The sequence below is a fragment of the Xiphias gladius genome, chromosome 24, assembly GCF_016859285.1.
Source record: "Xiphias gladius isolate SHS-SW01 ecotype Sanya breed wild chromosome 24, ASM1685928v1, whole genome shotgun sequence".
NCBI lineage: Eukaryota > Metazoa > Chordata > Actinopteri > Istiophoriformes > Xiphiidae > Xiphias > Xiphias gladius.
The window spans coordinates 15,085,291-15,108,030 of NC_053423.1; the positions used below are offsets into that span (position 1 = coordinate 15,085,291).

At 39.4% G+C, this 22,740-nt stretch overlaps 1 protein-coding gene across 1 annotated transcript in view; it reads right to left on the reverse strand.

Moving 5' to 3' along the window:
- LOC120786433 (CUB and sushi domain-containing protein 3-like) overlaps positions 1-22,740 on the reverse strand; it is a 252,081-nt gene that overhangs the window by 90,547 nt on the left and 138,794 nt on the right. Inside the window, exons 10-12 of the mRNA XM_040121879.1 lie at positions 17,517-17,638; positions 8,725-8,828; positions 7,356-7,468 (exon numbers count right to left, since the gene is read on the reverse strand). Of these exons, the coding sequence (XP_039977813.1) occupies positions 7,356-7,468; positions 8,725-8,828; positions 17,517-17,638 (339 nt within the window). The remainder of the gene's footprint in view (positions 1-7,355; positions 7,469-8,724; positions 8,829-17,516; positions 17,639-22,740) is intronic.

A 22,740-nucleotide genomic window follows, 5' to 3' on the forward strand; every position in this document is an offset into this window, starting at 1 on the left:
TCCCCTGCATGTTTACGCTCATGCTGTGCTTTATTTTTAATGTGTATCCTTTACCAATTCTACCAAAACAAAACCAAGATGCATTAAACACATTAAACCACATCAAATAATAATCTAAGGTAGCTATAATAGCCACAGAAGAAGAACGATTGAGTGGAAAGTCTATTATGTACCCTCAAGCAGGTTTGCAGTGTGAAGAAGAAATTATAACTTCAGCCTGTCTAATTAGCTTGGGGTTGTATGGATCTGTGACCTGAAGGGAGTGGCTCAAATTGGCTTGTTCACACTGTAGACATCAGTGAGGACGGTCTGTTGAATAAAAATGATCTCATTTATTGCACTTGCAAAACTGGCTTTTTTTTCTGCCTCTCTCAGGTTCCAAACCAGGCCACTGAGGAGCTTCTAAGGATTAATTTGATAGGAGATGTGTATAAGAAAGACAACAATTTTCTGTTCTCAATAAAACACACAGTCTTTGCCCACTCTTGATATAAAGTGCACACAATGTTTTTTATACTCAGTGGTGAAACTCCCAACTACCTGAAAGTCTGTAAATTGGAATTTAGGATCATTGATAGTAATTGGGCTGTTTGCTTTGATCTGGACTCATCACAGTGCAGAAATACATCACTCCAGACTCTGCTGTAAAAATGCCCAGACTCTGTCTCATGACCTTGTGATAGGCTTGTGATTCCACCATAATCAGTGATTTTCGGGATGTGCCGGTCCTCACAATGATGCTGGCACTCATCTGTGTAAAGGAAGTACAGGTGAGAGAACAGGACATCCCCGTCTCAGAAGCATTTTTGTCATTTTTGTTCCGCTGGCATGTCAATGTCACTTTTTCTCCGCACCCGAGGACAACATGTCAGAAAATCTGAATGAATGACTACATCATCAGTGAACACACCATTGCCTTGAGTCCACTGTGTGATATCAAAACAAGAGAGTAAAACCAATAAAAGCCTGCCAAGACTATACTTAAGGAAGGCTAAAGCAGCATTCTCTAAACCTCTCTTCTGCTGGAGTCTAACGAGCTTTCAACCATCTGGAGCTCCTTCTTAATGACCCTTTCAAATTGCTTCATGATCAATGAAGGCCAAAACGGCATCTCGTATGTTCCTCTCAGTACAACATTGCTTAATCAATCCCTGTCCTTTTAATCTATTTTAGTATTTAGGAAATTCCATTATTAGGAAAGTTGCTATTCACAGCTAAAATGACCAGCAGGCAAAAAAGGAATCAGGACAATTCTTCAAACAGCCATTGTGCTTCCTCAGTTACCCAGTTGTTATATGTGATTTGAAATGTATGGAATATATTATTAAGTCCTAATAGCAATCCATTTTTTACAATGAATTTTGACTAAATGAAACACAAATATATTATTTCAATATCAGTTACACAACAAGAGGACTGAATATTACGAGTCAATAATTCATGACTAGAAAATGAAATGCTGCTAACAGCGCTGTGATTAAGTAAGCCCTGCCCTTCACAGGTTACCTTTGAAGCACACATGCATGCATATACACATATGCACACACACTCACACATACAACCAAGAGAAAACTTTGGCTCACTACCCCAGTACTAAGGTTATTGACTGTAAAATTGAACTTCATTTCTGAATGAATATTTCATGAATGAATATTTCATGGTGTTTCGGCTGCTGTGAATGAAAGGCTGTTTAGTGCTGTGTGATTAAGAGAGTCCTGCTCAGTATCTGGACTACAGTGCTGCAAGGGGACTGAGATCTTATGGGACCTAAAGCAAATTTTGCAGGAAATATCCACACTAATGTTGGGTTGAGCGGGCGTCCGATATCATTATTGCATAATAAAATGTCTTATATAAAAATATGATATGTTGTTCTAAATTCTTTACCGAATTTAGTTAAATTTTAGTTCAGTTTGTCTCTGCTGTAGCTTCCTTCATCAACAGGCTTTCTCTCTTAGCTTCTCCATTTTAACAAATCACGTAGTTGGCTTCGCAAATTTTGTCTAGAAGTCAGTTACATGAAATAAAATTTCCATCCCTAATCAAATCTACCAAACAACAGGTATGAATCCAAAAACAGACACACTTGCAATCCCACACGGAAACATATGGGTGCACAAATGCAGGAAGACATGAAGCAAACACAGACACACACACACACACACACACACACACACACACACACACACACACACACACACACACACACACACACACACACACACACACACACACACACACACTGCAGTCCCTCCGTCCGTCTCAGCGCATGCACACACACACACACTACAGACCCATCGAACCAGGGGTCAACTTTGCTGTAAAAATCCACCTTGAATTCCTTCCCGCCTATAAAATATGTCACATATTAAAAACCATAAAAAACAGATGAAAAATCTAAAATAAAATCTTAAAAGTAAGAGCTGACGTTATGACTCGTTGATGGGATCCTGCTGAAGAGAAGAGAAGAGAAAAGGAGAGAAAAAACAGAGAGGGAAAATGACATTCAAATTCAGTGAGGAGACTTATTTTTCTTCACCTTGAAAAAGGCTGTGATATCATTCGATTGTTTTAGCTGCAGAGTAATAGCAAGTTAGTTAGTAGCACACTTTGAGATAAATCTAATAACATCTAGCATGTGGAGCAAACGCGGATAAAATCATTTGTCATGAGATTAACACGTGTACCATCTAACCCTCCTTGACAACTGGCTGTGAAGCAGGCACTTGACGCCTATGCTGCACTTTGTAGTCTCCTAGCACAGTGTTATATAACATAGAATGATGTGATAATGCTACAACGATGCACTTAAAAAAGTCGGAGCTCGAGGGAATGACTCATTGTCGGAAACAAACTCTCAAAATCACCATTGCCTGTGTTTCAATGAAAGCGGATGAGGTGAGGCAAATATGTGCACTTATTGTTCAGTGCTCTGCATCATTTAAGGCCATCCTATTGGAAAAACACTCAAATGGGACTAATTATACCCGCTGTCATATGTCTGGCAGACAGATTTATATACCGTGTTCAAGTACACACTTTATATGATTATTGGTAATGTAGTATACTTTACTTAGCACTTGTTGTACCTGATATTTATAATAAAGGAATTTAATCAGTTATCCAGTTCTGACCAGCCCTGACTGGTGTGATAGCTCTTGTGTCTTGTTACTCGAAGCTCATGTCTGGCATCACATGAGACGCAACACACACCACATTGCACCTGACAGTTCCATCAAACTGAGGTACAGGTGTCTTTACCTGTCGCATGGCTGGTAAAAATATGGCTTTAGTGAGTATGAGGTGACTGAGGGCAAATGAACACCTGTGCCTTTTTCAACTGGCAGGAATCAGCTGCTACTCCTAAGTGGAACAGAAGGTTTACTCTGAGTGGAGTGCTGATTCCTGCATCAATCCAATTGGCAGCTGCTGCATTTAAATTATAGAAAGCGACGGTGGTGCTTTAAAACCCTGCTCTGTGGCAGCCCTTGAAATCTCCAAAGTAAGATGAGCTGTTGATAGAATACTGCTGAAGCCACACAGGGATCTTGGCAAACAATATGAACAGACTTTGCAACCAAACCACTGATTGCAGAGAAAAACAGAAGAGGAACTGGAACAGGTCAACCCTGCTGGCCACACCAAACCTTCTTTCAGACAGAGAATATGACCGGTAAAGTGATTTCTACATTACTTTATGAGACAGACTTCACCAAACGATTTATCTGAAAGCCGTACAGGCCCCTCTGCACCCATTCCAAGAAGAAACTTCTGTACATTTCCTGTGCCTGCTCTGTGTTTCATGTAGTAGGCCATTCAGTTTGAATGATAACACATATTGACATTTGAATATGTGTTATCATTCAAAAGACAAAAAAACTTGAAACACTATTCCTGTGCTATCTGTGTGCTGAGTTCGTTCGGGTTGAGGTTATGTTTTCAAAACTGACAGACAGGATACATAAAACATGTAATACTGTCATTGTTATTGTTGTAAGGACAAAAATAATATTTAAAACTAAAGTAAGTAAATTAGATTGAATACATCAATGATTCTTCGAAATATCCCAATATAGATACTCATTGTAATCTTAGTAAGTGACTTGTTTTAACCATACTGTGGCTGTTTCTATTCTTAAATTAACCAAAATCCAATTTTAAGTCAGATATAATTCTGTAAATAAGAAAGCCTGATATCTATCAATGCATTTAAATAATCAATATCTTTTTCATTTCATAGAAAACAAAAACAAATCACTTGAATGACGTTTTATTGTTGTTTAACTCAAATCAATAAGCAATTTTAAGGCAGATATTATGCTTAGAGAGTATATATACATAGGTTTTGAATAACTCCAAAATCACACAAAACATAAAGACAAAGATAAATTATTCTACAGTGCTCTTTTAAATCTATAGCTGTAACATGCCATGGTTCAGGGTAGACTGAAAGATTGCTTTGCTGACAATCAGGACTGCGGTGTTTGTGTGTGTGTGTGTGTGTGTGTGTGTGTGTGTGTGTGTGTGTGTGTGTGTGTGTGTGTGTGTGTGTGTGTGTGTGTGTGTGTGTGTTCGTGCGTGTGTGCGTGTGTGCGTGCGTGCGCGTGTGTGTGAGTGTGTGTGAGTGTGTGATTTTGCCTTGCAACTGGGAGTGGAGTCAAAGTGTTGCAAGGTCGGTGGCCTTGGCTTTAATAACAGATGAATGGTGACAAGAAAAAGAGAGGTACACAGAGAGAGAGAGAGAGAGAGAGAGTCAATGAGACGGACAAAAGCAGAAACAGAGAGAAAGTTGGAGTGTGAATTAGTAAAAACAAGAAACAGAGAAGCAGGACATGTCAACTGAAAGACAACATGAGACAAGACGGTTGTCTGATACAGGAAATGGGTTTGAAAGAGAGGATGGTAGAAGCAGCGAGACCGAACAACTGTGCATTATAGAGAAACCGACAGAGAAAATGCTGTGATTTTAGAAAAGAGAGGGGGATATAGAGATGGCTAATGAGGAAAATTGAGACAGATGGAGAGACAAACACAGAGAGAAGGGAAGAGAGGGAGAATGTGAGGAGTGAAAGAGGTGAGTGACTTGTTGGTAGAGCTCCGTTGGCTCACTGACGGAGGACCTGTCTAACCCAAACACACACACAAATACATTTTGCAGTGCTCTGGTGACTTTGCAGCCAAGCTAGTTACTGATAATGTTTAAATTTCATAGCCACACAAACACAAACACACACACACGCACACACACAGAGTCTCTTTCTCCCCTGTTCTCACATTTCTCGGAAACACACATACATCTCACACAGCCACCCACCTTTACAGCAAATCTTGCAGGTGATGGAGCCAGCACTCTGAGACAAACACATTTATCTTGCACTGAGTACTGACAGAACATTTCACGGTATTTTGAGTGAAAAAGTCACATTAAAGGACATATACATTCAGGTAAATATTAACAACCTTTTCTTTTCTGCAGTATATGACATTCTCAGAATGTTAAAAGTATTTACATTAGACAAGATAAATTACTGTCTCTGGATTATTATGGGATAATAGAGCACAAACATACTGGATTAGATACTTGAGATGTATGGGCCAGTATTCCTTTCAAACATAAACACATAAGATAAAAACATATTTAAATAAGGATCCCTTAAATTTGGTTATTAAAGAGTGTATTTAATTTTACAGATAAAAAGTAAACTTGTCAGTGATCTCTGTTAACAAGCAATATAATGGTGACACAGTTACTAAAATACTGCAAAAATACTGTATCTTTAGTGTTTTTGTACTAAAATTTTATCTATCAACTGACTATACCTATATACCTGAACACTAAATCAAGTGACCAGCTAATATTAGGCAAAAATATAATCTGTCCAATCCAATAAACGCCTAAAAAAAAAAAAACAAATAGAATAGAGTGAAACAAAACTCGGGCATTTGATTATCTTTATAGGATAAATACAGTATAAATGTATCCTTCATTGTTAAAGTATGGAATATACCCACTGCAGTGTACAATGGAGCATTATTATAAGCATGGATGCATTTGGATGGTGATTCTCTTCAATAAGCTTTCTATAGATCTCTGTGGGGAAATTACTCAGGAGAAATGAATGAGGATATCGTGGAGCCACTAAGCAGATGTCCTCTATCATATCAAGTTGGTGTGACTCCTTTTTAAACATGCACTTCTTTATGTGGTCATGGGTTGTGAACTATAGCGTTGTTGAGAGCAGTTTAAAGCACATACTGCTTAAATAAAATCACTGAAACAAAACAACTGTTTTGGAAGAGTTCCTTTAAGAGAGACAGAAGTGTAGTATTTGATCATTTTCTATTTGAATGCTTTTGTGCACTAGAGACTCTTTACTGCATATAAAATGTTGTAGTACTGGAAAATACATTTTACATTAAAACTTTCACTATAATTAGACTGTATGTTCCTTTAAGCACCATTGGTATCATTTGAACTTTACCTTGAAACTGAAGGAGTATAAAGCGCAAAAATATATCATTACAACGAGTCATCATCTCTCGAGTCTTGGAACTCACTGCATCACCAGACTCAGCACTGTGACTTCTTTATGACAGATTACGACATCCAAACGAGGCTCAAGAAGTTCATTTCTGCAGCAAAGCTCACCAATCTGTGTTTCATGGACTGCAATCAAATTCACACTACTCTATAAAACAGGGAACTTTGGAAAGGTTATTATTGTTAATATGGCAGGCGCTGATTCGACAGTGCAGAAAAGTGCTCTGTTGTTAACTGATATTCAGATGAAGGTCAGGCATTGATGGACAAACATGTAATTTAAAACGAGAATCAGACAAAATAAGAATAATCTGATGGGAAGAGTCTTGCCAATCTGGGTGTGTAAGAGTTGAATTTTCCAGTGAGTCTACAAATTATTATAATTATTATAATTACAAATGATCCTATCATAAGTTAGTGATCATACCAGACGAAGTACGGCTGTGCTAGCAAACTTCCAGAGTGTATTGAAATGAGCAAGGGTGAATTTTGCTGCGTATGAATTCAACTTTTCATTTGTAAGAGGAACACTGTCATTGCGTCTTTCACAGTCACGGAGGTCAGTTCTGTAATTTACAGTGGACTGCAACACAAAAAGACAGGTCTCCCAGTCTACTTGTTGGAGTACAAATGGAGGAGGTTCCTTGGTCTACAATCACATGACAAGATAAAGTTTACTAAGAAAACTTCAGCGCCTATTTTTTAAGTTTGGAAACTCTTTCAATAACTCTCTTACAAGCATATACTTCGCTCGCTTTCTTTCTTCTCCTCTCCTTTTCCCTCTCTAACACACAAACTCTCGCTCATGACTTACCTTTATAGTTGATCTTAAATCCTATAGATCCGACACTCTCATCTGACTGTAGGTGAAGCCACATCTGGTGCGTCATACTGACTATCAGGTCAGGAACAAAGCTACCTGATAGGCTGGAGCACAAAATACACTGCTGTTAAATCTTTGTCGTCAACATTGCCATAATGGAAAGTATAATTTTCATCACTGAAATCATAGCAATGATCGGATTCTCAAGTGCTGCTCTGAGTGTGAACAAATTGCTTGAGCACAGTGTGCTACCGTTGAATGCTTTGATTTGGTTTTACAGATTGCTGCCTCAGGCAAGCAAATAGCTCAGAGTACATTCATATGATCTTTTAGATACGAAAGTTTATAGTGACTGGGTTAAAAGTGAACTAAAATCATCCACTTAGTGGCGGCTCTGTATCTGTTCTCCTTTTGGGCACTGCGGAGCATTTTCAACACTCAAGAACAGTTCATCTTTTCAAACGGAGCACAGATATCGCACTGTTGTTTTACTATCTGACCAATTGCAACAAAGAATATGTAGGATTTCATGCTAACTGGCAGCTGATGGCTTTCATCAAGGACCAGAATGAAAACAGACAAACTACAATAATGGTAGTCTTCACTCTGATCATTTAGACATCAGCATTTGATAGACTAACAATAGCGCTGCTGCCTCTGAACTCAGCTGGTCATTCCGGAAGTACGATTTCCAAAGCACAATCTACTTTATGAAATCGCCGAAAGAAAATGCAACAATTCAGTTAAGGCAGCACATTTTCTGAAAGTTATTACATTCATCCTTCAGGAGTTTATCTTACAACATTACTTTGGTGAAGCTGCTTTGTTGCAATAATCTGCCTGGTACGACCACAGACCCTGCTTTGTATGTATCTCATCATTATAGCTCTAAGAAGACAACTGAACTTATTATGCAAGATTTTTAAGCAAGGAAGAAGCTTTGACTGGACTTTTATTTAATTACCTCTATTAATTTGAAGGGTGTTGTGAGTTTTGTTTTTTTTTAATTTATTTGACATTTCAACATATCAAATATACTATACTATAAATATATGCCTCTGGAAACTTGCTTTTAGCGTGTTTTTTCCGAGCAACTACTGCACAATTCTGAGTGACAACCACCACCCACACGTTTTCACTGTTAAAGGTATGATACAGTGTAGGATCAGCCACCTATGATTCACAGATGAATAATGTAGTAAAGTCAAGTTTATATATTTGTAAAACCCAAAATCACAAGTTTATCTCTGAAAGCTTTAAAGTCTGTACTGGTTGATTTGGATAAGAAAGAGCATTCCACAAAAAAAAAACTCTTCACAGGAAATAAATTGGATCATGGTAAGGATAGTGAAATACTTACACTTGCAGTATAGTTGTAGGATCTCCCACCTCCCCTCCATCTCCTATAGTCAGAGTATCATAGGCTATCTCCAAGTCAAACTCTTCGAAGTTGATCTGGATTACCTACGAATCACACACAGACACAGACATGTCAGTTTCAGCTCAACCCCGGCAAAGTCAATATGAGTCTGAAATTTAAATTTAGGGTTACAAAAGTCAAGTCTACTAAATGAATAACCACAAGAAAAAAACAAAGAGGCAGATCATGAAAACAGACAAACATTAAAGACCTCACAGCACAGTATGTGGGAAAATGTTTAATGATCCCTGTTTAAGAACCATCGGTTTAGAGGATGTAGATCTGTGCCATGAAACAGTAAAATGTCCTGTAAAATTCCAAGTCTATTGTTGAAACATTACAACTTTATAATATTAAGATATTTTAACTTGAAATTATGACTTTATTCTCATAGCCTAACTGCTTTTTTGTCAAAATATTCGGACAAATAGTTGTTTATTTTTATTCTCAAAATCTTTTTGCCCTAATAGTGGCCCTAACACTCATCACAGATGCCAGTTAAGTTTGACCCATTTTCTCAACTGTAATTCAGCAATATGGGGGTCAAATCTTTACTCCCTGATAGCCGGGAGTATAGATTTACAGAAATAATGACTTTTAGGTTTTCTTCGAAAAGCAACTAAAGTAAGAAAAAAGCAACATAAAATACAAATTAAATGAGGAAGGCATGGCCAAGAAAAAAATAAGAAATTGCATGAATAATGTAAAAAATCCATCTTTAAAATGATATTTCCCTCCATTGACCCCAGTCACAACCAGCATATGCTCAATAGCTGTTTTGACTTTCACCTATGTCCATATCAAAGACACATTTCCCTCTAATGGATTTATACTAGACCAAAGGTGATTCATTAGAATTCACTAATGCATCACACTATGTGGTATCATTTTATTCAGCATAGCATAAGGAACACGGAAGAGATGCCGAGCTCCTCCTGCACTGCACTTGGAGCTGTGAGAATCAGCACGCAGCTCAAAACTCTGACCAGGAATTACTAAACCAACACTTTCTGTTTCATCTTAGACCAGAGAGAAACACATTTGGCAGAGAACAAAAGAGAAAAGGAGAAGGGAGGAGGAAGAAAAAGAGAAGTAAAGCAGGAGTGAGACAGAGAAGGGGGAGTGCATAGAGAGAAGGAAGAAGATGAAGGCCTTTGGAAGAGGAGAGAGAACGAGGAGGCAACAGAGAGGAATGGGGGGTAATAACGAATCTTTGATGCTAGCAATGCACAGTATTAGTAATTTCAAACTAGAATTCTAACTTGACCCTCAGGGGAAGATTGAAACCTTGCTCTCCCTAGCCCCCCTCCTCTTCCTCTTTCCTTGTGAGAATTTTTCAGATTTCCAGGTTTAATACTCTGTTGGAGGGCTTCCAAAACATCCAAAACAAATCATACAGGTCTGAGTCTCCTGCATGCTGGTGTGTTAATAGTGTACATATTTTGGAGCTACAACAGTTCTTGATGTACCTTGTGGCAGCAGAGGCAGACTAAGGTCTTGTCCGACGTCGAGTCTACATGAGATACAACAACTGATGTAGCCATACTACAATAAAAGCATATAAGCAAGATGGAAAGCGCCAGCCCCATCATCACCTGATGTGACCGGAAAGGAGTTCAACGAGAGGGGGGGCTACAGAGATGAAGCATATCTCACAATGCTGACTCAGTCTTATCAAAACGTAAGGCAGCAGATCGGATTAAAGCATTACCTACAAACCTGCTAAATTCCCTCTGGCAAGCACAGGCACGCACAAGGACTCAAAGCAAACCAGCACTCAAGCACACACCCAAAATCACAAACACACACAGGCACAGCTTGGTGGAGATTAATGTGTCTATTTCTGTGATTACATAGTCACCATTTTCACACTTATCACATTATTCCTTCGAGCCCAGAGCTGGCTCTCAATACAACGGCAAGTCTGACAATAAATTATGCACACCAGTATATGTGATGATCGTTTTTTTACACATACTCTATCATCAAAAAGCAAGATCAGATCTTAAAGAAAGATTTATCGTAATCACATTAAAATTCCATGTTGGATACGTTCTTTCATTTCTTGTGGCAACATCATTTTAGTACATTTAGGTTTCATAAGCTCTGCAGGTACAGCAAATAATGCATGCGCACTGAGAACAGATTATCTTCTAAACAGCACACTTGATATGGATGAGGTTTAACAATGCTGGTTTGTGTGGGGATTTAGTCTTACAGGTGATGTTTTGTTTGTTTCTTTTCTGATTCTAATATAGCACCAGCAAAGAAGATGCTGCCCCCAACACATGTTCAAAAGTGATGGTTAGTTGAACCTCTTCCTGAATTTAGTCTCTTGGGATCATTAGCATTATAATCTGAAAGAAAATATACGTGTTTGAATGTTTTGGTGAGTAGATGCTGTGCTACTATAGCTGCCATTCATCTGCATGTCTGAAAAAAAGACATTTCCCCTTTTCTGGAAGCTGAACATACATTTGAACATGCAATGGGATGTATTTCCTCAACACTGTTTTTTTTTGAGGGGCGAAGGCGAAAAAATGAACTCTGGCCTATAAAATGGTGAAATTACCCTTGAAAAAAACAGATTGAGGGCAATGAAGGCCTCAACAAATTCAAATAAATCTGCTGGATAAATATGAATGACGGGCAGTTGCTGAGTACGTAGCATGTGATGTAAAATGCTAGAAATACGGTTTGTTAGTGGCTTAGTTACTTGGCCATGCAATAGAAACCATCCAGTCTCCTCTGGTTCTGTGGCAGGAAACAGCCCTGTTTGGCCAAGCAGCTTATAAAGACAGAGGCGGGTCTTTGTGTTCCACTGACAGAAACTTCTCCAGCTATCTCCTTGAATACGTCCTTTACAGAACACCCTAATGCCACATCAGCACTGTTCACACAGCATTAAACACAGCGAGGATATAACTACATTACACTGAGCCCATGTGTTTCTATGTGTGTGTGTGTGTGTGTGTGTGTGTGTGTGTACATGAATTTGAACACTCTATTGAAGTCAACTTAGTTTGGAACCTCATTACTGACAGTGTGTGGGTTAGTGTTTATGTGTGCGTTCTATATCTTTTTTAGTGTACTGTGTGAGTGCATTTGTGTGTGAGTTTGTGTGTGTGTGTGTGTGTGTGTGTGTGTGTGTGTGTGTGTGTGTGTGTGTGTGTGTGTGTGTGTGTGTGTGTGTGTGTGTGTATGTGTTTGTGTTTATGATAGATGAAACTGAACACTCTACATATTTCTCCTCTCCTCTAATTGGTTGGTGGTCATGCAAACATCCATCTCTCTCTCTCTCTCTCTCTCTCTCTCTCTCTCTCTCTCTCTCTCTCTCTCCCTCCCTCTCTCTCTCTCTCTCTCTCTCTCTCTGTATTTCTCCCTCTCTTGCTGTCACCATCTTTGTCTCTCTCTTTCTAATTGGCTGCTGCATTCCTCCTTTCCATCCATCTATGGCTTCTGGCCAATGAGGCGACAGAATTGGATTTCTGCTTGATAAAGCACTTCCTTTTGGTTGTCGTGGAGACAATGAAGTGTGTGTGTGTGTGTGTGTGTGTGTCTGGGGGGGGTCCCCCCCTACCCATTCCATAATAAGATCTAGGGATACCTTGAAGATACAGTTACTGTAGGAATATTTGAAACACCCGGTGAGCGAAGCAGGCAGTGATGTAAAGCGGGCACAGACAGGCCCGGGGAATAATATATTGTCTGTGACAGTATTACAGTAAAACCTCTGCCACTTGCTCACTCCCCTTGAACGTGCTTCTGCCTAGACGGTATAAGTTGTGCAATTGTGAGAAGAGCCAGGCTTTAGCTGATAAAGACTGATGGCTTGAGTCTCTTGCAACTTAGTGTTTTTCCCCATACTACTGTTTCATTGAACTAGATTCACCAGGCGCCTCCTTTTTAGAGACCAACTCTGGACAGGAACCTGTGGGAAAGGCTATGTATGGCTTTTACTGTTGCTATGCAACTACTGTACTGAGAAATGCATTTGAATCACAGTGCCCTTTTACTAAATGTTTAATATTTTTTAACCTGAGCCCTTAAAAAAGTGCCATGCTGTTCTCCCTGTCAAGGAGATGCAGATGCACACCATTTTAATGACTAACAGCGGGCAAAAGAGGCCCGTGCAGGGATTTTTTTGTCTTGTGATTTCTGCCTTGTAGCTTCAGTGTGCACATCTGATTTCTGTAGCCCTACAGGGCATTACTGAATTCAATGCCTGTAAATTCGTACAAAGAAGGCCTGAGCAAAAGTGTAGCTTTTACTTCCTACTGAATGCCAATGTATTACACTTCCTTTGTGTTTGTCATAGTGGTGTTCACTAAATATGCATTAAGGCCGCACTGCAGTAGTCTTCTTGTATTCACGTGTTATGCATGACACTGTACATGTATGAAGTGATGCCAAGCCAGTTCATACTTAGTGCTGTAAATTTATATAACAGAGCATTTTACTTGTGCTGGCTGTGTATTTAGCTGTATTAGTGAACTAAGAAAATAGCTGGACAGATACAGTAGACATGAAGTTGCCAAAAATCTCATGTTATCTCACGCATCATAAACAGATAATACGAAGAAAGTGCTTTGACTCGCTGATGGGGAAGGAAAAAAAGGAACTAAATGATGGGGAAAGTGAAGAGAAGACAATAGTACAGTTAGATCTATTTTTTGAGAGGGGAGAATAGAAGAGAAGAGAGGAGAAGAGAAGAGAAGAGAAGAGAAGAGAAGAGAAGAGAAGAGAAGAGAAGAGAAGAGAAGAGAAGAGAAAAGGAGAGAAGAGAAGAGAAAAGTAATGGCTATCTTGTCCTGCCACCCCCAAGGTTAAATGAGAACAGGAGAGAATGAATTGGCTCTACAGGCTCATTCTGCCAAAACTAAATGAAGCAATAACATCAGAGAGCTATAGAACCTCATTAACACTTAACCTGAGAGAGACAGAGCAGAAGAGGTGGGCAGAGAGAGGGGAAGAGAAGGATGGAGGGAATGTGGCTGACAGAGAGAGGGAGAGAGAGAAGAGGGGTTGAGCTATAGAAACCATATATCTCTTTGCCTTTAGAGTATGAGAAGGAGCGAGTGAGAAATGTACAATATGTATGGGAATGGGTGCAATGGAGAGAGCGACATAAGCGAAACAGTGAAAAACAGATTTTCCCCCTCAAGTGCCCGCCTCCTCTCTCTCTCTCTCTCTCTCTATTCTCTCTTTCTCTATAGTAATTTGATGGTTTCAGGCTGAGCTCTTTAATGAAGAATCTGGGTAATTCTGAGGACAGAGCCTCTGGGAGTGAGTGAGGAGGAGTGATGGGGAGCGTAAAAAAGAGAGAAAAAGAAGGATGAGACAGAGAGAATGAGAGAAAGGGAGCAGAGGATGAAATAGGGAGAGACGTGTACAAGCAATAAAAAAAGATCTGTTCTGCTAGTGGGAGAGGCAGGCTCAGTTGGGACTATTCCCTTACTCTGAATGTGTTATGCTGCTTGCACCATCACCCTCTACCCCATCTTCAACCTCGTCAGCCTCAAACTCTCTCTCTCTTTTCTGGGTCCCAGTGAGTTTGTCTATTTTGTAGCCTTCTCTCCTCAGGAGATCAACTGAACACTCACCTGCCGGCTGAGCTGCCCCTCACTCCCTCATCAGCCTCCTAATTGAGGACAGCTTTTTACTGCCAGTACACCAGATCGTCACTGCTCCCATTCTGTTCTAGCCATTCTTGCTAGTTACCTGTTGTTTACCTGCCAATTCCCCAATGTTTGATTGCCTCCGCCACCTGTCCAACATAAGCCTGCTTTTGATCCAAGTAAATGATCTTTTACTCCTCTAGATGTGTCTGTGGATCTGCAATTTCCTACTGAACCATGACAGAATGTGAATTCCTAAACCAACATGAACCTACAAACACTGAAATGTCACTAACTGTGTCCAAAGCCTTTACTGGAAGTTGACCAGACTTCCGTAAACCAAACCACTACCAAACTACTACCAAACCAAACTTTTTTTACAAACTGAAATTGTTAATTAAAAAGTTTTTCACATTGTGATATTCAGCAAAGCCATTTATGTGATTTATTTTCTAGTAAAATAAATACCTTTATAATCTTTCATGCCCCTCATTATTTAAATACATTTTGTACTAAAATGTATGATATTCACTTTGTTAAAGTACAGCTCTTCCGAAAACAACTGAAAAAGTTGCTAATACTTGAGTTGGTCCTTTACATCATACCTCATGTCACTTTAGTATTTCTAAACTTTAAATACTCAAAATTTCTGGAAAACCGTATCTTTAAATTGATTGCTTAACGCTATTGACTTCACAGACTTGAAAGCATCTTTGTTTAAATTGAGCCAAAAATCCACTAGCGAGCAATGACACTTATCTGATGGCAATGACACAAGTCTGACTCTGCCAAAGATGCTAATTCATGAGCAAGATGAAGATTTACATATTGAGGTTGATTTTCTTTATGATTTAGCTAATATGAATGCTCTCGCATGTGCCTCTTCACAGGTGTCCCGCATAAATACAACAACTTGCCAAGGCAGATGAAAAATGAATGAAGATGGGAGATGGTTTAAAAGTCAAACTAAAGGATTTGTCACTTTTTGTCATGCTCATCCCTTCCACTTGCTTTGTATCTTCATCTGGCTCTTTAAATGGGCTTGTAAAAATAATAAGCCTCCACTCCTCTGTCATACACAATTTCTAGGGATGTTTAACTGATGAACATTGCCACACCCTGGGTTTAACTATCAGATTTCCGAAATTGTGTAGGTCAGATATGTTATAAAAAGATTTCATGTAGAAGTCTTTGAGAAGACCTGACCCCTGAAACCTAGCCAACCTCTCTTCCAGGTCAGGTTTGATGTTAATGGCTATGGGACTCAGGTTCCTCACCATTTTTGACTGAACCCAATAAAAGATTCTGATAACAACAGCAAAATATAATGCACCCTAAGCAGACACAGCAACTTACCTCCTAGGATGTAGTTTAATCATATTAGAGGCTGTGTCTGTTACTTTTCGAGTGCTGCATTTTGGCCAGAAGCAATGCATGCTGGGTATTCAGTTTTCTCTGTGACTTACGCTACACACTAAAATTCAATATAGTCATTTTTTGTGTTGTTTTTTTTAAAAGATAATTATTTCGGCATTCTTTGCATTTTATTGATGGTATATAGTCAAGAGGCAGAGAGAGAGAGAGGCAGTGATGAAAGAGGGAGTGGGATGACATGCAACAAAGTTCCTCGGTCGAACTTGAACCAGGGACGTGGTGGTTTATGTGGTATGTGTTTTATCCCCTGGTGCACTGAGTCTGCTTCTAAATGGATGTCCTCACTCTACAGGTCAGGAACTGTACAAATTAACAGACCCGCAACGACCTCTAGTTTGATGTAGTGTCATGTATACAGTGTGGTGCAGTGTAGTACATAATTCAGTATGGTAAATGACATATTGTATATATATATATATATATATATGATGTAGTGATAAAAGACATGCATATGATTCAGTATGGTGCATGACATGTACATGATATAGTATGGAACTTTACAGTATATAATACAGTATGATCTTTAAAGCCTGTAAAGATAAAGGGCTATAAAATGACTTGATGTAGCTTCAGTTATCTGCATCCAGAACAACGTGTTTGGCAATAGCCCTAATCATACATAATTATACATTAATTTTCAACTTCTTACACACATCACACATGTGTGCCCACACCCAAGAGACTGTGTAAGGGTATGAGTACTGTGGCCTTCACATACACATTGTAGCCTTCAAAAGAGAATGTATTGCTCTAGGCCATAAACCAAAGGCCTTGGGCAGTGACAGAGAGAGACGAAAGGAAGGTTTTGAGCACGAGCAAGGCAACAAACTGAGTGTGTGTGTGTATGTGTGTGTGTATCTGCGTGGATGGAAAAAATTAGCTACAGTGTGTAGTTTAGCACATATATATGTAAAAGTGTGCATGTGAGTGTGCGCATATGTGTATGTGTGTCCCTTTGGTGCTGACGCAGGTGTTGCCATTGACGACAGAGCGGTCACCACAGTGACCCTGAGAAGAATAAAGATGTGTTACCTGCATACCAATCAGATATCTCCTGGGACATAAAGCGACCAATCGCAGCTATCCATCTGACCTCAAGCCTATCGTCTGACCCTTTGCAGGATTAACCAATCACATAGAGCTAGACACTGATGTGCCCTGGCTAGCATACAATCTACCGTACCTCCTACATGAATTACTATCAACACTGTTCAATTATGTGAAAATATAGCTAAACTAACTTTGTATATGCCTGTAAGAACTGCTGTGGTATATCACATTTAAATTAGACTGAATGCATGAAATTCAAATGGAGCAAAGCCTGGGAGCTAGTTCAGGAAGACAACTTTAAGGTAACATGCGCTCCCCACTCTTGCTCTTCCAATGCTGCTGTTGCTTAATTAACATTTCATAAGCCCAACCTCCACGGCCTTGCTCACCTGTAGGACTAGTTCCCCTTTGCTGGGAGTTATTATCATCTTTTCAGTGTTTAGCTTGAGTATCCTTGCAGAGAGTAACTTGATAAAAGGCTATGTTTTAATGCAATAAACAGATTAAATCGTCGTATTCCATTTAGATTCAAAATGATTAACAGCAATGTGTGTTAATTAACCACAACAATTTCAATGTGTTGTTAGACAAACAAGGACAGAGACAAAAGGGAGAGAGAATGAGATTTACCTTATTGGGATTTGAAGCAGTAATTATCCACACACACTGTGCGTTACTCTCATACTGGATTGGGAAGTTAGGAGATGTAAAGGTTCCTGAAGGACCTTGAAGATTACTGCCACATGTCTTCACTGTGAACAGAAAAAACACATAACATCATTGGTATTAGTAGCAACTGTAGAATTAGGAGTGGTATTAGCAAGAGCAATTGTACACTGTTGAGTCACCGCACTACAACAGTGAGACAATTTCCTTTGCCATTAAACTATTTGGGTGATGCTCAGCCAAAGATTCTCAGAATAAACCCAACAGCAAAATATAGCAAATTGGGTCAAAGTAGCAATCCAGTAAAGAACAATTAAAAGTGACACTAATACAGTGCTGAGAGCTACAAAAGTAACAAAAGAAAGGGTGTGGTGACAGAAAGAGGAGAAGAGAAGAGAACAGAACAGAACAGAAAAAGGAACAGAAGGTCAGGTAGATGTTATTGATACTGTCAGCGACATCTCCCTGGATAGCAGTACTTAATTGGAAGCTATTGACTGTGAAATACCACAGGATTAGCTAGAGTTGCAGTATTGACTTATAGAGACAGTCACCAGCAATTTACTCTCAAAATCTATTGAAAGTCAACAACTTCCATCTATTAGCTGGGTAATAATTACATTCCATCTTTAAAAGAAGAAAAACATCTACAGTGCAGCTTGAATAAAAAATGCATTTTCCATTAGATATCGCAGGGTGGAGCTTGACTGGTGTAATGCTGTAAAAGTGTACAACTGTGTGATCTGAGTTGAGATTCTCTATGTGAATCCATAAAAGAATATTACTGTATGTCAACAGTTGTGCTGGAAAGCCATACACTGACACTGAAGCTCCACTCGGGATGTTGGCACATGCTAGTTGTTCAAATGAACTAACTAAGCCTTTATTAGGCTTTGTGTTCTGACTGGGTGTGACAGAGAACCTGCTTGAGTGTCCTTGCGTTGTCCTGTTACAGTTGGGAGGTAATTTTCTGGTTGGTTTGAAGCAGCGTTTGTTCTTTAATTAGTTTGTTCAGCAGTAGGCTGCAGGAACACGTACAGTTAGAAGCGGCACACACACAGAACAAAAGCACATAAGCATGAACGCTTATACGGTCACATTTAACAAACAGATACATGTGCACTTTCAGTCAGTTCAGTGTCACAGGAGAACTGCATGAGCAAATTCATAAGAAGACACACACGGACATGCATACACACTCACCATCCACAAAAAGTTCACAGAAACGCATACTTATAAGCACTCCCAGTCACACAAACACACGCCCAGCTGCTGCTGTGACTTAGTGGTCAGAATGAAAGCAAGAGACAAATAAAAGAATCATACAACAGCATGTTTTTGTGTGTTTCTATGTGTGTGTAATGTGGTGTGTCCGTGAGGTACTGTAAGAGAGTGTCAGAACAAGTATAAAACACCTTAGACACATCTTATATCCCTCTTGTCTGTCTCTCTCTCTCTGTTTCTGTCTGTTTGCTGGATCTCTGCCTGAGTTCCCCCTGACTGAACCCAGTTGATGCTTGTTTCTCTGATTCTTAATGCATCTTCAGATGACCTTCTCTTGTAGCAAGCTCACTGCAATTTATACACTAAAAGATAGACAGAGATGAGTGTGTGTGTGTGTGTGTGTGTGTGTGTGTGTGTGTGTGTGTGTGTGTGTGTGTGTGTGTGTGTGTGTGTGTGAGTGCGTGTGTGTGTTCATGAGTTGGACATGATTTATCCACATGTCTCAAACAATGTGTGTACTGTATGTGTGTACGTTGACAGCTCAATCAGCGTGGCTTGAACGAATGGCCAGTCCATCACCGTGCCAACAGCAGAATGGGCACAGTGTTGCTATAGTGATAGTGTGGAGAGAGTTATCACCAGAATTACCAGAGGAGCTAACATCCCATAAATTATATTAAACTCCATCCGTCTCTCGGCCTGCATCTGTCTGTCTCTCGTTCCGTCTTTCTATCTGCGCTTTTTCTTCATGCTGTCTTGGTCCCTCTGTCAGCCATTATCTGTAGTTCATGATTCACATTATCACTCTATCATCTGCTCTTAGTATCTGTCTTTCTCCTTCTTCTCTCCATTTTTCTTTCTGTCTCTTCTTGTGTCTTTTGTACATTTTACTTACACATCAACACATCATAAATAACAATCGAATCATTTAATATACTCTATAATAACACTATATATCACTGTATAATGACTATTTAAGGACTTTTTAAACTTTAATTACATTCAGCAGACTTTACCTAAAGTATCGTTAATTGATTGTTTCGGTGATTGGTGGCATTAGTGCAAGCTCTATAAATAACATTGACACATTATCATCTTATAAAGCTGTAATGTTGAACACGCTTTTGGCAAATAATTGCTGATTTACACATCCAACAGACACAAAGCAATTAGCATTCATTTGGTGTGGTGTATCTGGATGCCTGAATCTACACCAAGTCAACTCTACTTTATCTCTGCTTTGGTCTCCATCAATGCCTGAGGGAAATATCTAGCTCTTTAGTGGCTAAATGCTCCCCCAAGTTCACAAGCTAGTTGATAACTTCTCTTTCTGATGTTTTGATGCTGGGCAGGTAGACTACAGTGGGACTATCAGCCCCCTGTGGTTGATGAGAGCTGAGTTTGCTGGTCAAAATTGCCCCCCCCCCCCCAAAAAAAAGGGAAGAAAAAAAAGAAAACAAAAAGGAGTAAGCTATAAGATCTGCAGAGCTGTAGAGCTTTGTAATAAGTCTCTGCGTTTGTCACTAAGAGTGACACCCTTTACACTACACAGTCATTTGATCCACTGTAACATAAACATACTGTGAAGCTTTATGTAAGATTTTGAGATCAGGACTATAACTTGTAATGGAATATTTTCATAATGATGGTCTAAGTCTCTCACTCTCACAGCCTATCTGCCTGTCTGTCAGTAAGTCTAACTTTGTCTCTGTGTCATTCTCCCCATCTAATTATTATTTATACTGGCACACAGTATAGAGGGCTTGAGGCCAAAAGGGCCACACTATCATTGAAGTCGTAATGAATTCTAGATTGAATTAAAAAATTTTGATGAGGTCTATCGGGTACTAAAAACACATTGTTGGAATCACGAACAAGATTAACTGAATGCTTTAGGGACCGCAGAGAGAGTGTATGTGTGTGTTCGCGTGTGTAACAACATATCCTCGTTTGAGTTTATATATTCAGCCCACCTGGACTCCCCCAGGTTTCTAATTCTAACACATTCACACAAACATACATACCCACATAAACCATTGGGGGGGTGGAGCAAAATTAAATGATGTTTCAGGCAAGGATCACATTGCCAAAGCCTATGCTGTAGCTCCAATGCCTTTGCTCATAGTTCTCCAAAGTTTTGTTTTATGGCTTCAGAGCATAACTGAGGCACCTCATAAGCACTGGGAAGGTTTCTGTGAGAAATATTTTGAGCATGAATTTCAACAGTGTACAGCTACACAGTGTTTTGATTTGGTTCTCCATTCTAGCATTGCATAAATTCACAAGTGTCTCCTTCAGTGTGATCTCGCTCAAGGTCTATACCTCTGCTGCTTTCTCAGCAGGATGGCCTTTGTGGTTAGTGAGTCGCCGCACCCAGTGGAAGACCCAGGTTCAGTCATCCATCCAGCAAAATACCTGCTGAAGCATACCAAGGACACTTAACCCCTACCTGGACCAGATTGTCTGTCTGACCCTGCTCCCCAACCACAGAGCATAAAGTGAACTTGGGGGAGGTTGTAAATCAAATAGAAAATAAAATTGAATCATACGCATAACTTTTCAGATTTACACAATTCATGCGCTGATTTGGAAATGGCTTGCTAATGCAGCAGTAATTTCCTCTTGGTGCAAATGCATCTTTGGTCTCAGTGCTAGTTTGTAAGATGGCCAACATTTGATGTTACCAAGAATAAATCAATTATTTGACATTACAGTAATATTGGTTTGGCTTATTTGTCTTGTATCAAGTAGACTACTTACTGTCATACCATGTATCAAATAAAGTACTTTAGAGACTTAGAAACACAGGAATCAATCAATGGCGTGCCCTGTTAACACTGTATATAATCTATCAGTCCATCACAAAATGCCTACAAGCCAAGAGTAGGGTGACTTTTATGGTTAACTTCTTCATGAAAGGAACTTCATGATTAAAGTAAATTAATAATTAAAGAACCATACCCATAAAAGGAAAGTTCTCATTAAAGTAAATTTGACAAGGACGATGTGTAATCAACTAGACAGGTAAGATAAAATGAAATCTGCAAATCCTGATTTTGTTTTTTTTTTTTTAAAAAGGGGGTTAGAGGGTATCTTCCATTTTTCTGTCAATGACAAAGATACAAGAATTACTTGTCAGGCTATCATGTTCACATTTAATCACAGGTACCCCTTGTCTTGACTATATTTGAATTTTTTTTTTATGGTACCAACTAGTCTTGCAAATTTTGAGTTTGGATGAATATTATAATGTCTAAAAACTTATATACGAGTTAATCACTCTTCAACCGAACCTGATTTTTTTCAGTGAAAACTTTTTATAAAGTTAATTTGGTCGCATTAAGGCTTAGATCATGGTTTTGATTTGATGTGGTTTTTGCAGGAAGGCCGAACTGGCTGTTTTAACAGGCTGCCTACAGAAGCAGATAGATTGACCAATGGACACAGAGGATGATTGATGACATCATTAAGCTGCCACATAGTGTTCCAATGGCCCTCGCTCTGGTCAGAGCTTTAATGGGTGCACACGCACATACACGCACACACCTGCATACACACACATAAACATTAAAACAGGCGCGCACACACACACACACACACACACACACACACACACACACTCACAGACACAGTCACTTATTTCAGTTGTTGAACAGTGTGTATAAACATCAGTTTCTGTCCTTTCTTCTTCTTCCTCTCTTTTCATTGTTTCCTGTTTGAAGTCGACATATGTGCTTATGTTTGTGTGTGTGTGTGTGTGTGTGTGTGTGTGTGTGTGTGTGTGCATCAGGCTGAAATATAGCACCCTCGTTTAGTCAGTATATTCAGTCAGATCAACTGAACTCCCCTGGAGTTCTCACTCACACACACAGACACAGACACACACACACACACACACACACACACACACACACACACACACACACACACACACACACACACACACACACACACACACACACAC